Here is a 16,362-nt window from a genome sequence, read left to right as displayed (position 1 = left end):
ACACTGCAATGAAAATGGTCCCCGACCCACTTTTGGATGGCGACCCACCAGTTGAGAAACATGCTGTTTAACCTGTTTAACATGCTGGCCCTGTTGCCCCTGGGGAGGGAGAGCCAGGCTCCCCTCAGCCAAGGCCAGTGCAGGGCACTGTTAGGCACGGCTTGCCGGAATGGGCTGGGCTGCCCAACATGGAGCAGAGCAAACGAGAGCGTAAATCAGAGTCACAAGGCGCAAAGCGGCTGCTATTTAGGGCACCGCCAAGGTCAGGAGCCGAAGTGGGCTAAAATTTGGGTGAGGAGAAAAAGTCAAAAATGAAAAAGAAAAAGAAAAAAATGGCAACAATTGGCAGAATGAGGGGCACTTAGAATGTAGTGTGCAGAATGCAGTGTGCAGAATGCAGTGTGCAGAATGCAGTGTGCAGCCTTACCTTCTCCAGCTCGTGTCAGGCGGAGGAGACAGGTACACTGATCCATAGGGACAGCTGTCAATGTGAGCGGCAGAGTTAAGGGGGCACACGTAACCTGATAATGGGGGGGGGGGGGGTACCTGTGCGTGACATCTATTAGACTGACCGCCTATGCTTACATTATCTTCAGCTCTACACAGTGTCCTGCTCACAATATGACTGTTGACTTTACATTTTTAAAAATCTAATTGTGCTATAAACATAAATCTTTGTAAAGTCTTTTCTCTCAGTAAAAACTGCTTGTGTTCTGGCCCGCGGAGACCCTGCCCCATGGCCGCGGAGACCCTGCCCCATGGCCGCGGAGATCCTGCCCCAAGGCCGCACAGCGCCTGCCCCATGGCCGCGGAGACCCTGCCCCAAGGCCGCACAGCGCCTGCCCCATGGCCGCGGAGACCCTGCCCCAAGGCCGCACAGCGCCTGCCCCATGGCCGCGGAGACCCTGCCCCAAGGCCGCACAGCGCCTGCCCCATGGCCGCGGAGATCCTGCCCCAAGGCCGCACAGCGCCTGCCCCATGGCCGCGGAGACCCTGCCCCAAGGCCGCGGAGATCCTGCCCCAAGGCCGCACAGCGCCTGCCCCATGGCCGCGGAGACCCTGCCCCAAGGCTGCGGAGACCCTGCCCCAAGGCCGCACAGCGCCTGCCCCATGGCCGCGGAGACCTTGCCCCATGGCCGCGGAGACCCTGCTCCATGGCCGCGGAGACCCAGCCCCATGGCCGCGGAGACCCTGCCCCATGGCCGCGGAGACCCTGCCACAAGGCCGCTGAGACTCTGCCCCATGGCCGCGGAGACCCTGCCCCATGGCCGCGGAGACCCTGCCCCATGGCCGCGGAGACCCTGCCCCAAGGCTGCACAGCGCCTGCCCCATGGCCGCGGAGACCCTGCCCCAAGGCTGCTGAGACCCTGCCCCAAGGCTGCTGAGACCCTGCCCCAAGGCTGCACAGCGCCTGCCCCAAAGCTGCACAATGCCTGCCCCAAGGCCGCGGAGACCTTGCCCCAAGGCTGCACAGCACCTGCCCCATGGCCGCGGAGACCCTGCCCCAAGGCTGCGGAGAACCTGCCCCAAGGCTGCACAGCGCCTGCCCCATGGCCGCGGAGACCCTGCCCCATGGCCGCGGAGACCCTGCCCCATGGCCGCGGAGACCCTGCCCCATGGCCGCGGAGACCCTGCCACAAGGCCGCTGAGACTCTGCCCCATGGCCGCAGAGACCCTGCCCCATGGCCACGGAGACCCTGCCCCATGGCCACGGAGACCTTGCCCCAAGGCTGCACAGCGCCTGCCCCATGGCCGCGGAGACCCTGCCCCAAGGCTGCTGAGACCCTGCCCCAAGGCTGCACAGCGCCTGCCCCAAAGCTGCACAATGCCTGCCCCAAGGCCGCGGAGACCTTGCCCCAAGGCTGCACAGCGCTTGCCCCAAGGCCGTGGAGACCCTGACCCAAGGCTGCACAGCGCCTGCCCTTGACGACTGTCTCACTGACCCCATGAGGAGCTTCCAACATGCAACCAGCCTGCCTTCCACAATACAAGCATGACAATTTAATCCAAACCAATGCATCTGTGTTTTTATTCATTAAAAAACCCAGTATTAAATGGTTGATTTCATTCCACATCATTGCCATTAATGCATCATAAAATAAATAATTTATGCAAGCTAAACACCTACACTGCATTTTAATCGAGACCAGCTACATTTTAAATACCAAAAGTCTACTTTCAGAACAAATTAGCATGACATGACATCAAACCATCATTTCTGATAAGGACACTTTCAATATCTTGACCTACTACTGGTCAAACAGGCAGTTTGCTGTATGTTTTATGCTATATTAATACAATGTTAGGTAAAACTAACCGGTGACAGTAATGGGAGCCGGGGGCCCATTTAAGCTTTAAACGGTACTATTGTTCTTAGATCTAGACAATGGCACCACACTGTGAAAACACTGACTAAGGAGCTGCAAACTACTGGGTAACAAGTATGACTATGTAACCCATTAATTATTCACTGCTTTAAATTATTTTGTTCACAATTAAATAAAATTGCTAATCAACTACAATTGTGTTTGTATTAAAGGATAATTTGACTATAGTGTCAAAGACAAAAAAAAACTTTGGTCCTCAATGGTCAAAGCATTTAAATTCATAGCTGACAGGCAGGCAGACAGACAGACAGACATGCAGAGGCAGACAGAGAGACAGAAACAGAGAGGCAGGCAGGCAGACAGACAGAGGCAGACAGACAGACAGACAGAAACAGAAAGGAGGGCAAGCAGATACACAGAGACAGAGAGGCAGGCAAGCAGATAGACAGAGACAGAGAGGCAGGCAGGCAGACAGACAAACATAAAGGCAGGCAGACAGACAGAGACAGAGAGGCAGACAAAGAGACAGAAACAGAAAGGCAGGCAGGCAGACAGAGAGGCAGGCAGGCAGGCAGGCAGAGAGACAGAAACAGGCAGGCAGAGGCAGGCAGGCAGACAGACAGAAACAGGCAGGCAGGCATACAGACAGACAGACAGAAACAGGCAGGCAGGCATACAGACAGACAGACAGAAACAGGCAGGCAGGCAGACAGACAGAGACAGAAACAGGCAGGCAGGCAGACAGACAGAGAGAAACAGGCAGGCAGGCAGACAGACAGAGAGAAACAGGCAGACAGAAACAGGCAGGCAGACAGACAGAGAGAAACAGGCAGGCAGGCAGACAGGCAGGCAGACAGACAGAAACAGACAGGCAGACAGACAGAAACAGGCAGGCAGACAGACAGAAACAGGCAGGCAGACAGACAGACAGAAACAGGCAGGAAGACAGACAGACAGAAACAGGCAGGTAGGCAGAGGCAGACAGAAGCATGCAGACAGAGACAGAAATAGACAGGCAGGCAGACAGAGAGAAACAGACAGACAGTCAGGCAGACATACACCACTTGCTGACCAACGGAAGAACAAAGACCAACTAGACTCCAGGGAAGCCATGTAACTGGATATGGGGTATTTACTTATGTGTCTTTGTGGGGAAACTGTGCTCATACTGGCGTTTTTAGAGACAAAAAAACTCTCTATTCCACACAGCTTCAGCTACAGGCTGCATTAGCACACAAGCTAACAGCAGCACATCAGAAGCGATCCCTGGGGCCATCTCCCCAAGAGGAACTCCCACACACCCGGGGGGGGGCAGTCAGATGTCACAAAGGATATCTGGCGGCCGTGTTTGTCCACAGATAGGGGCCGCCGGTGTGGCGAGGTGATCCGATTGCGATCGCGGTACACCCGATCCACCAAGCCGTGGTGCCGAGTCGTACGGCTCGTGTCCAAGCCTGAAGTCTGGAATGGAGTCTGTTAGGGCCAAGAATAACCAAATAACAGGAGACATTACTGCACATGTGTCATCAAACGGAGAGAAACAGCAGTGAAGAATGTAGCCTAAATCCGTAGCATGGACGCCCCTCTCTAGCTTCAGCTGATGCACAAATAGTTACATTATCGGTGGGGAGGGGGAAACACACACAAGCTGCTTGTCATGTGTCCATGACATCGGGCCGGGGGCCGGCTTGGCAGCAAGCTCTTTTTCCATTTGCAAAGTTTATCTTCCATCTATAAAAAAAGGTTCTATGCAAGAATCTCCCAGGCTTGTGCGTGGAGGACGAGAATCGTTGGCTTGGCTACCAGCAGAGCTTAAAAATGAAAAGAGTGTTCTGCCAGTCAGCCTAAAGACGCAGGAGAGGCCAATGGCTGGATCTGCAGTTACATCAGATCGTCCTTCCTTCTTGAGAATTAGGATCCCCTCCAATGCAAAGTGCTGCTTTTAATCGCAAGGAACCATAAAGCAGGTCATGGAATTTAATACAGTCATCAAGCAGGCGACCGCTGACAGAAGCCGTCCACCATAGTATGCATATCTGCTGATATAAAAACGAATGTACAAGCTAATAAAATAGGAGAAAGGTCACCTGAAAGGGTAGGTCAATGTTGCTGTTTCCAATCTGATTAACATTGGGCAACGATCCTCCATAGTACTGTCCACGGTTCTGCCCTAACTGCAAATACTGGGTCTTCTGTAACTGCAACTGTGTAAAGCAACAAACGGACATGAAATTAGAACTCAGCAGAACATAAAGCAAGAAAAGAAAAACGAAAAGAAAGAAAGTGGTCAAATGAAATTTGCAAACTTCCAGATATTTCTGTATGTTTTTCACAGACCATTGTTAAAAATTTATTAACAAAAAAGGTTAATTTATCTTTGATAAAAAAAAAAAAAACAGGCAAAAAGTATCTTGTGTGCCTCAGAATTCTATTAATCAGATTTGCAGCACAGAAGGGGGCTGCCAGAAGAGTCCCTCTGTGTCCTAGAAAACAGCAACTAATATTTATATTTGGCATGAAAAAGATGTTATTGGCTCTACCGTTTGTTTTGCTGGATAAATGAATTGGAGCCCATAGGACTGCAGATGGGAGGCCTTGCTTGGACTGCAAAGCGATGCGGTCCCCATCTTAGCATAGCATGCTAACAGGCCATGCGGCTTTTCTTCATACGGCCACAATGGGCCAGACGCAGGAAGTGATGTCAGTGCGGCTATTGGCTAGTCTCTTATTGGGGACCGAAGAACGCTTCTGCTGCTTGATGATCAGGTGATTCTGGTTGGGTTATGCGGCTTATTGTGACCTTAACTGGTGTGTAAAACAAACAAAAGAAAACAGTGCAAAGGCAATGATTCAATAATGGTGGTACAATGGGAAATGTAACAGAATTTTGTGCTGTAAAATATGAATAAGAGGAAGGGGCGGGGAATAGTCTCTCGCTGTCCCAAAGTGCTTATTGGAAAAGTATAGATAGATAGAGGAGAAACTGATCTGGGGACAGCGTGTGCCCCTCCTGTCACGGGCACGAGACCTTAGCATCAACACAGCTGAATGAATTGTTCTCCATAAATACGTTAACATTGTTAGTGCTCTGGACATGCAAAATGTGTTAGTCAGTACAGTTACAGTGTGTCACCTTTTAACCATCACGAGTTCACTGAACGCTGGTCACCACCTGGCACGTGAGCCGGCCCGACGCAATCGCACAGCAGACAGCGGCGTTCTGCTCCAACGGCTCACAAAGGCAGGTGCTCTATGTGAGGCTGCACAGTGCTTTCTGCGAGGCTCAATTCACGATGCTCCCAAAAATCTGCTCATCACCACAGAGAAGGCGGCACTGCAGGAGTTCAGGCTACAGAATACAGGCTCATTCAGGCCTTCTTTGTAAAAACGCTCCATTTGTTTGGCACAAAATGCTACTGTGCCACTCAGCAGCATGAGATGAGATACTCTGGGCCTCTGGCCCTGCTTGCTTATTGCTGCAGTAGGACTGTGACTGACCTGCTCTTTAATGCCCAATAGCAGCGGACATCAGGCAGGCAGATGGTCATAGATCATTACAGAAACAATGACAGGTACCTTAACCCTCAACAAACCCATTTAAATAAGCAGTCACTTATACGCTACTGAAATCACAATAGCTGGAAACCTTGCCTGTCGCACTGGACAGTCAACCAAGTCGACATTAAAGACACGCAAGGTAAAGATGGCCTGCGTCTTACCGAACCATGATATGAGACCATGAACGTTTCTATCACGGTTTCCGAAGTGTTACACCCATAGCATTTATTGATCCCAAGGAAAGGTAAGCAGAGAAGGGAAGTCACATGAGCCTAAGGGATACCCTGCAGTACACAGAGCATTGGGGCATCCCTCCACAGGCACATGAGCCTAAGGGATACCCTGCAGTACACAGAGCATTGGGGTATCCCTCCACAGGCACATGAGCCTAAGGGATACCCTGCAGTACACAGAGCATTGTGGTATCCCTCCACAGGCACATGAGCCTAAGGGATACCCTGCAGTACACAGAGCATTGGGGTATCCCTCCACAGGCACATGAGCCTAAGGGATACCCTGCAGTACACAGAGCATTGGGGTATCCCTCCACAGTCACATGAGCCTAAGGGATACCCTGCAGTACACAGAGCATTGGGGTATCCCTCCACAGGCACATGAGCCTAAGGGATACCCTGCAGTACACAGAGCATTGGGGTATCCCTCCACAGGCACATGAGCCTAAGGGATACCCTGCAGTACACAGAGCATTGGGGTATCCCTCCACAGGCACATGAGCCTAAGGGATACCCTGCAGTACACAGAGCATTGGGGTATCCCTCCACAGGCACATGAGCCTAAGAGATACCCTGCAGTACACAGAGCATTGGGGTATCCCTCCACAGTCACATGAGCCTAAGGGATACCCTGCAGTACACAGAGCATTGGGGTATCCCTCCACAGGCACATGAGCCTAAGGGATACCCTGCAGTACACAGAGCATTGGGGTATCCCTCCACAGGCACATGAGCCTAAGGGATACCCTGCAGTACACAGAGCATTGGGGTATCCCTCCACAGGCACATGAGCCTAAGGGATACCCAGCAGTACACAGAGCATTGGGGTATCCCTCCACAGGCACATGAGCCTAAGGGATACCCTGCAGTACACAGAGCATTGGGGTATCCCTCCACAGTCACATGAGCCTAAGGGATACCCTGCACTACACAGAGCATTGGGGTATCCCTCCACAGGCACATGAGCCTAAGGGATACCCTGCAGTACACAGAGCATTGGGGTATCCCTCCACAGGCACATGAGCCTAAGGGATACCCTGCAGTACACAGAGCATTGGGGTATCCCTCCACAGGCATATGAGCCTAAGGGATACCCTGCAGTACACAGAGCATTGGGGTATCCCTCCACAGGCACATGAGCCTAAGGGATACCCAGCAGTACACAGAGCATTGGGGTATCCCTCCACAGTCACATGAGCCTAAGGGATACCCTGCAGTACACAAAGCATTGGGGTATCCCTCCACAGGCACATGAGCCTAAGGGATACCCAGCAGTACACAGAGCATTGGGGTATCCCTCCACAGTCACATGAGCCTAAGGGATACCCAGCAGTACACAGAGCATTGGGGTATCCCTCCACAGTCACATGAGCCTAAGGGATACCCAGCAGTACACAGAGCATTGGGGTATCCCTCCACCGTCACATGAGCCTAAGGGATACCCTGCAGTACACAGAGCATTGGGGTATCCCTCCACAGTCACATGAGCCTAAGGGATACCCTGCAGTACACAGAGCATTGGGGTATCCATCCACAGGCACAGCATTTGTTTGATCTGAAGAATGCAGCCCAAAAATTCTAGAAGTTTGTCCATATATATGCAGCTTACTTTTGCCCTCTGTCCACGCGGCCTCAGGAATTCATATTCTGTGAACATACTACTGTAATGAGATAACTGATCAATTAAATTAATGCATTATTAATTAGTACTACTGACCCAACTCTAATGCACTATTAATTCCTACTCTAATACGCTACTTAGTCCCAGACTTGCTTCCCTGTTAAAATTAGGAGTCAAGCATAGACCAGTCTGAAGCTGGACCAGACCCCGTGTTTCTGCTACACTGTCAGAAACTCTGCTTTATTCACAAGACGCCGGTTAGCTTGCAGCACATATGAGACCTACACAGAGAAGAACATCCTCCTCACAGAGTTCTTTTGGATTTAACATCACAGAAGTCCCATCTGCCTGTGTGGAAATGTGCTCCATACCTCATCCTGGAGTACAAACCTACTTCATCTATAATATACAGTACGAAGGATGGCTGCCGGGCACAGAGCTGTTTGCACACTGAACACTCAGCAGAAGCATCCAAACAGCCATCCCAGTCGGCTGGCACGTGGCACTGGAGGTTACTAAAGGTTAGCAATAAACATCAGGTCTCTCTCCCTCTTCTGCAACAGCTCCCTACCCTGGACTTATTTTGTACCTGCACTAGAGTATCCGCACTTCCTCATGAATCAAACTCTACATCAACATAACACTCGATCCTTCACTCTGCTGAAGGTCCCATGGCCAGGCCCACAGATCAGCGCGAGACCCAGATATGCGGCATGCGCAGGACCCAGATATGCGGCATACGCGGGAGCCAGGAGGCAAGATCCAAGCTGCAACGTGGCCTCGACACCAACAAAGGCTCCAGAAAACCTACTTTAGAGCTTAGATGAAGCACTTTTCCATAATAACAAATACTGTATCATCGCTACATGCAAAACAACATATCCATACATTATCTCTTCCTCTTCTCTCATTAGTGTTACTTTAAAGCACAAATCATTGCTTAAATTCAGTTATATATAAGAGGCCACTGATTCTGAACTCCACTATTAAAGATTTTTTACTTGTTTAATGTTTAAAATGTAAAAATAAGCTCATTGCCCTTCAACTAAAAGTGATATAATAAAGCAAAAATCTGTTTGATAAAATGTACCGGCTCATTGTAATAAAAATCTGTTACACCCTAAACAAGGCATCATTTGGAAGGAAAAAAAGAAAAGATCAATAAAACAGCTGTTCCCCTAAGGTTTCCCAGCACGAATCTCAGGGTAGACTTTGCACAAAATCCAGGCACTGCCCAGTGAAAATCTCGGCTTGTGTGGATTCCCAGGGGATTAGAGGGGTCAACCTGAACCAGGAAGGTCTGGGCAGGACAGCCCTAGGCAGCGAGCGTCCTTGGGATGCTGCGGCAGGCAGGATTTCATATTAAACAATATGGCCCATCAAAAAGCCTGATATTTACGTTGTTTTGTTAACACAAGCCATAGGTTGTCCAAAGCAGCCGGGGGGGGGTTCTGGCCTGACATTCCCCCGGAGGGGAGGGTTCTGGCCTAACATTCGCCCAGTGGGCCATGCACGGCTGTAGGACCCCAAAGCCCAAGCCCAGCTTGAATCCCACCTTTACTTGAAAAGTTTTAATAAGGAGAGCATTTTGATGCCAACCAATATGGTTACTATGGCTACTAATTCACACTCAAATACCATTTCCTGCCACAGAGACACCAATACACTAATGCGCAGTTGTCTTAGCTAAAGTGAACGAATTAAAACACAATTTCCTCCATCTCTCAGGCCAACACTCATTCGCCATAAAATAAACTGTTCTTTGGATAGACCTCTTGTAAAATACAGAGTCCTTAATTGAATAAGCACAGTGCTCATAATAAAGTTAGCTGAATGCGATAAAACATTTCCCATATTGATTTGAAACTTTCTCTAAAATGTTTATCCTAAAGAGTTACATAAAAGCAATTTCAAAAAGGTTGAGCAACAAAACAAAACAGCTTCGATCAGTCATTTTTCTTCACTTAAATGTCTTCACTTAAATCTCTTGACATTGCATGAAATTAGTACTCTTAAAACATTTCATCCATACACGACTTTGCAGCCATTCCCTCCCCCACATGAATCAGCGCTAACCCCATTCCCCAGCACGTCAATCAAGCCGATGAGAACAAAACTTTCACTCTTTGTATTAAAGTTTAACTAAATATCAGGAGGAGTAACATGGCCAGCCATCTATTTTTAATACGTGGTACACGGCCTAAGGTCTAGATGCAGCAAAATGTTTTCATTAAAAACAACTAAATAGCTGTCAATGTAATTATACAACTGTGGTTGCAAAGCCCCCAAAACTGCTGCTTGCCACCATATTTGTTTTAACATTAATAACTACAGGCATCACACAAGCTGACAAAATTGTCAAATCAGAATTATGAGCTAACTGGGAGCACTTCAATAGTTACTGGCCAACAATAACTTGCTAATAAACAGGTAAACCAGGCCAAAGGCTAGAGAGATTACTGAAGACCAGACCCCACACATACGAGATTATACACAGTAAACTGCCTCTAAATGGTAGCGGCATCAAAATATGAAAATCCCCCTTGTTACCATGCAACCAATGAGGCTGACACAGCTAAACCGTGTTAATGTCTTATTGGTTAATATCAGCCATCCTTCAACAGTTCTTACAGAATCACCATCACTCTCCTCAGTCTTCCAAAATGTAACTAATTATAATGTATTTCGTCCAAACTTAAGGTCATTTCTTTCAGATGCGATTTCAACAAATATTTAAAGGCATTCTTCTGCCAAATATCTTGTGACACCAGTAAATACGAACGGCACTGTTAATGCACATCTATAAAAAGCAGGAACAATTATTTTGTCCACATTGAATTATAGAGCACAGCTTATATAGTGGAGAGTTTTCGGTATATTATGATGATTTTGATTTAGATTTAAATGTCCGGTCCTTTATTAATATTATGGAAACACATTTTGACGTCATCCTAAGCAAACCTAAGGCTGGACGAAGATCTGCTTTTTAATATTTGGGTTTCTGTTTCTCTATCATAGTCTGAATCCTGAACACCTTAAATCGTCGTCTGAATCCTGAACACTGTAGCACAAACTGTTAATTTTTAACCTTGACCTCTGATCTCATAGCACAGTGTCCAAAAATTGCAAGTTATTGTAAAACTAAACAACTTCAATTAAATAATAAGCAGAATTGCTAGGCTTAAAAGATGGCTTAAGTAAAATTAGCCCATTTTATGGGGAACTATATTTGCATGTTAGTTACCACAGCATTCGGTATTAAGGTCTGTGAAGTACAAGTCAAAAGGTTTCGTCAAAACAGAGAAATATTCACACAAAGCTTCTACCAAACTGTTTTGATGGAGGCAAATAAATGAGCATCTTCTGAAGAAGAGCCCTCCACCATGCCGAACTGTCTAAGCGGCAGGGTAGCAGGGTGATGAATAACATGGTGACACAGCAACAGACCTTGATGGTGCAGCTCGAGGAGAAAGATGCTGGAGCGTGATACCTGCATCTACCCAGGATTCCGGGAAGCTGGGTACGGTGAAGGACAAGCAGAAGAGATACTGAACTACACAAAGTGTTCACAAGCAATCATACTCATACAACCAAAGTGAGAAATTAGGAGATAAGAAGTGAAACACAACAAACATACAAAGAATATCTATTGTGCGACACTCACTGCATAAAGCACATAAAAATCACCGCTTGGTACGGACCCCTGTTTTGAAGTCACTGCTCCGTATGTTTTTGGTACAGTGGTGGTAAAATAAGCAAAACATAGAATGCTTATGTTTTTCTTTACTAAACATAGGTTTTGTGAACAAAGTATGACTGTCTTCCTTAAAAAGTCTCTGTCAATACTGCTGCAACCTACTAATAAAAAACTAACATTACTTAAAAGTAAATCAAAATAAAAATTCTCTCAAGTAAATAAAAATCAAATAAATATCCATTAAGGTCCACATTCAGAAAATTATGTAACTGTACCTGATCTGTACTGTATTCACATTAGTAGCATTCCAGCTTCATGTTAGAAGTGTGCAACACAAATATTTTCTTAGAAAATACAAAGCAGAACAAAAATATCTATTATGATGCAGCATTTAAAAAAAAATACTTGTGCTGTACTTGCATGGTTTCATCCGCCGCTTTCCGAATGTCACTCAGGGGAAACATACAACGGTTCGGCATTTGTTGCATTCGTTCAGTACATTTGCGCACCGAACCGAAAGACCTGTGTGCCGTTACACTCATAGTATAAAGGTCTGCTGTCCAGCCCACGTGGAAAAAAGATTCTAAATGAACTGCTTCTAAAAACTGGTAAAGTATAACATGCAGTCATGTCTCAGCGATTTATTTCTGGTAGAAAGAAAACAAGGGATTTAGGCGAATGTCCATCACAATGCCTGCTTTTCACAGCTCAAACATGACAGCGCGATACAAGGCATAAATAGGTATTATCTGGCATGTACTGGAGCCTTCTGGATAGATAAGCAAACTGGAGGAATACACAGAGCAGACGAAAGCATCCCACTGACTCAAAATCCTCTCCAGGTGGAAAACCAGGGAGAGCAGGGGACACGAGTCGCTCATTCTGGCTACGGCTCCGTTACATATTTCAGCCACTCCAGAATACTCTCAAATGCAGATACAGGAGAAGAGTTTTTGCTCATGCTTACTACTACCCTAAAAGACATGCCAACAGTAGGCTCACTCAATACAGAAGTTGTTAACAGGCAGGGGAAACCCTGGACCAAATGAAAAAATAAAGTCTCAAATCTGGATAAGCGCAAAAGAATTAAAATGGCCACCGGGGGCAGTATTCCAAATTCTACACACAGCTGCTGGATGAGCATGAATATTCTTTTTTCGTCAAAACAAACACACACACACAAACACATCATTAATTTACTGATCATGAACAGTAAAGTGATCAGCATGTCAGTTATTTAATATACTGTTTGCCATGCGTTTGCTAGCAATCTAGCCCAAACAATATTTCCTAAAATAATTAGAACAGTTGTATTTTTGTTCCTGGTATATGGGTCACCGTGTGCAGCTGGTACTTCTTCAGTATTCAGAACAATTATTTTACCGTTTTCACTTACAGCGGTGACTTCGTTCCATTAGTATCAGAGCTGATAAGCTTTTACGAAGACTATTAGCCAGCTTCCTGTCACTACACTTCAGAGGAAGGTGTGTGGCATCCACAAAGCCGGGGGAGTGTTCAGTCATGAAAAACACTTGGCTTTCTGGCTTCACTTCTATGAAATGTATCAAAAGCACGCTGAGATCTGGCACTTAGCGTGTAGCTGGTCCATGGCCCAGCGGGGAGGACAAGTGCCGCGCACCTGCATGCTGAGGGTTCGAATCTGGACACCCCCTGCATGGTTGCATGGTCTTCCTGTGTTGCCCGCGTTTCCTCTCACAGTCCAAGTGTATGAAATTGGCCTAAATGACACCCCTAGATCATCCACAGTGCACGTCTGCCCAGAGACAGCCTGGTGTCCCATCCAAGGTGTCCCCTGCTTTAGGTGCTATGTTCCCTGGGATAGGCTGCAGGCTACCGGCCAGCGAGACCTGGACACGGGGGGGGGGTGCATGGATGGGATGGAGTCAGGTCTCTTCAGGGGAATATTTAAGCACACAATTTAAAAGAATGAGAAACTAATCTGCACGTATCAAAAGACTAATGTTAAACTTCTACCTTTGTTAGACAAAAATATGATTTCACAAAGAACAACTATGTTGCAGTATTCATGACAGTAGATTATAAAAACATTATTAACATTTGTTTGAAATACAATAAGAAGCTCATCAATCGGTCACAAGCAGAAAAGCAATAAATTTAGGAAATACTGCAGGGGTCATACAAGGCTTAGAAAGGTTACAGGGAAATGCATTTCATCACTAAATATGTCCGTCCGTCCATCCATCCATGCATCCAATAATGGCCCATAGGATACCAAAGGCTTGCAAAACAACAATCAAAACGTACAACTACTGCAATTTTGTTTACTTTCCAGTGTAGTTTTTCTTTTTACTCGTCTTAATCGCCATTTTTGTACAAGCCTTTTCATTTAGTGCTTGCTAGGAGACTTAAAGGTGAAAGTGTTCATCTCCTCTGTGGCGTTAATTCCTGCCTTCACAGGCGTTACTGACATCCTGAATAGGTGCAGCGCTCCAGTTCTGAGATGAATAAAAACATGACCAGGGAAACTGAAGAAAATAAGAACTTTAACAGCTAGTCATGTTCGCAATTTATGATATGACCAATTTTCAACCAGTCCAATGAGACTGGAAACTATAAGCATTTCCAATTAATTTCCAAATATGTCACTTTTCCTAAGTGATAGCAGCTCATTTGCATTTAAATATTATGGTTTTATAGTTTAGGTATGATTTGATTGTTCCATATTTCATAGATATTGTGGTTCTCCACATTAAGACATCCATTTTAAGTATCGTCAGCTGTATTTATAATAGTAAAGACCCTCAATATGAACTTACTTTCATTTCATCCTGATGTGAATTTTAATTAATGGCAGTAATTACTCATATGATGAATTAAATTAGGAACTGTCAAAGTGAAATCAATTAGGCCGCTAAGTGTTATACTAAACCCCATTGTGGTGAACATCAAACACTTCACACATTCCACATGACAGAAATATAGCATATTTACCTTTAAAGCATGGCACTGTTAGACCTGTCATAAAACCATAATAAAAGTGATGCCTACAGTACACAAACTGCTAGAGCTCATTAAATAATATACAGCTCATTGTCCACAACAGCAAGAACAGCACAGTGGTATCTGGCAATTTTCCTTTAATTATTTCCTTACCGAACCACAAAACTCATCTTAATCAAATTATATTAATCCGACACACAACTACATTTCCCAGCATGATAACGTTTTGTTTTTAAAATGTTAGCTCCAATAAACCATAATTTGATCTTTGCATATTTCACAGCAGAGACCGTGAAAAGTAGAAGTGGGCTTTTCGAGTTCTAGTGCGGCGCGCTGTTTTCATCGCGGGTTGCACAGGTGCACAGCAAATAATGAATCACCAGACATGTAGGTTAACACCCAGAGACTGCTGAAACCGTTCCAGAGGGAGCTCACCCAGCTGGCTCAGTATAAGCCGCCGAAAAACCAGAAGACCCATCGCCGAGCAGGGGACCGACCCACATAGGGTCTCCGCTAAGCAGCCCAGACTGCAGGTTCATACAGAGTGCTGCTGATCTGCTGTCACTCAGTGGAGTCAATCAGGACGCCTCAATGGGCTGAACATACCAATCAGAAATAACTCATTTTTAACAGAGACCAAAAACATAACGCCTGTCATCTGGCCGTCATGCAAGGCTCCGAAAACCTTCCACAACTCCCAGTACCGCTCCACCATGTATGGGTTACAGTCTTCCGAAACACACACGGCTGATCAATAGTAACACGTATTTGTTACAGTGCCATAAAAGTGCACCATTATCCCAGGCATATCGGCAGCAAAGGTGGCCGATGTTATAAGGGGATGCCCCACACAACTGCGGCTTTTTAATCTCACCCTGAGAGAAGAGCTTTCCAGCACCGTCGCCCTAATTAGGATGTGACCGATGAGACATGACTCCGCCGGGCAGCAGCCAGCCTCCTCGCCGCCCAGGGAGGCTGCGCAAACTCGTAAACACGAGTATCCCTGGCCCCCCTTCCCCCTGAATGCCATGTCTGACAATATAAACCGTTTTTAAATAAGGGCTCCCGCACGCAGAAAGCGGCCACCTCTGCGCCGCTCATCCCTGTCAGCCCCGACACAAAAATAGCAGCCAGCCAGGCGGAAAAATCGCGGCCACTCCGCCAGCTAGTCCCGGCTACCGCAGCTAGCAATCCGGACAGCAGCGCCGCACATGAGCGTCGAAGAGGAGCCGAAGGCGGCCGCCCCTGCGGTCATGATCGGTCGCCGCTCCCATGCACGGCGCTTGCCGCAGGCGGCGGCGTCAATAAGCGGGGGGGACCGGCGGCGATCGTCACTGTTTACATCCCAGCCGAGGAAGCACCGCTAATGCGTCCGTCTGTCATCGTGCAAACGGCGCCTGCTGCAATTTGCATGCATAGCTACGGCTGCATATGGAGTCGTATGTGGAGCAGCGGGCGGGCGGACTGACGGACTGACGGCGCGGCACGGCGGCCCTTACCCGCGCCGCCCGGGTGATGCTCAGGTCCTTCATCACTTCCTCGAAGGCCGCCGTCTCCTCGGCCTGCTTCTGGTTATGCAAAGCGATCTTCTCGCTGAATTTCCGCGGATTGTTTGAGGTCGCCATCTTCCGCTGCTCTCCTCCTCCTTTTTTCCCTCTTTCCCTTGGCAGGATGTGGCGTGCCGACGTCGTTGCGATAGGGCTTCGTCACTTGCTACGCACACTGGGATCGCTTCGGAAAAAGCGTGGACCTGCTTGTTATGTTGGAGCCCAAGTAAAAAAGCGCAGAAATAAAGCGGCTAGTGCAACCAGGAGCTTTATGCATGCTGCGATGTTGTTTATTTTAAACGCAATAGACGATCCCTGCATAATATGCTATGGTTATCGGTGAGCTACGGTGCAAAACAATGGCAAGAGCTGTCCAAGGCAGGTACTGTAGTACAGT

General features: G+C 47.3%; 1 protein-coding gene across 4 annotated transcripts in view; it reads right to left on the bottom strand.

The window, feature by feature from the left end:
• Nucleotides 1–16,362, bottom strand: part of LOC111860220 (CREB-regulated transcription coactivator 1) — a 39,821-nt gene extending 23,459 nt beyond the window's left edge. For 3 of the 4 annotated variants that reach the window (XM_023843680.2, XM_023843681.2, XM_023843682.2), the window contains exons 1-4: nucleotides 15,918–16,361; nucleotides 4,415–4,531; nucleotides 3,663–3,800; nucleotides 428–489 (exon numbers count right to left, since the gene is read on the bottom strand). In XM_023843680.2, the coding sequence (XP_023699448.1) occupies nucleotides 428–489; nucleotides 3,663–3,800; nucleotides 4,415–4,531; nucleotides 15,918–16,043 (443 nt within the window). In that variant the 5' untranslated portion in view covers nucleotides 16,044–16,361. Of the gene's footprint in view, nucleotides 1–427; nucleotides 490–3,662; nucleotides 3,801–4,414; nucleotides 4,532–15,917 lie in introns of all 4 variants that reach the window. The other variant, XM_023843679.2, reaches the window with a different exon arrangement.

Source organism: Paramormyrops kingsleyae, chromosome 15 (assembly GCF_048594095.1).
Source record: "Paramormyrops kingsleyae isolate MSU_618 chromosome 15, PKINGS_0.4, whole genome shotgun sequence".
NCBI lineage: Eukaryota > Metazoa > Chordata > Actinopteri > Osteoglossiformes > Mormyridae > Paramormyrops > Paramormyrops kingsleyae.
This window is presented reverse-complemented; position numbering and strand designations above follow the sequence as displayed.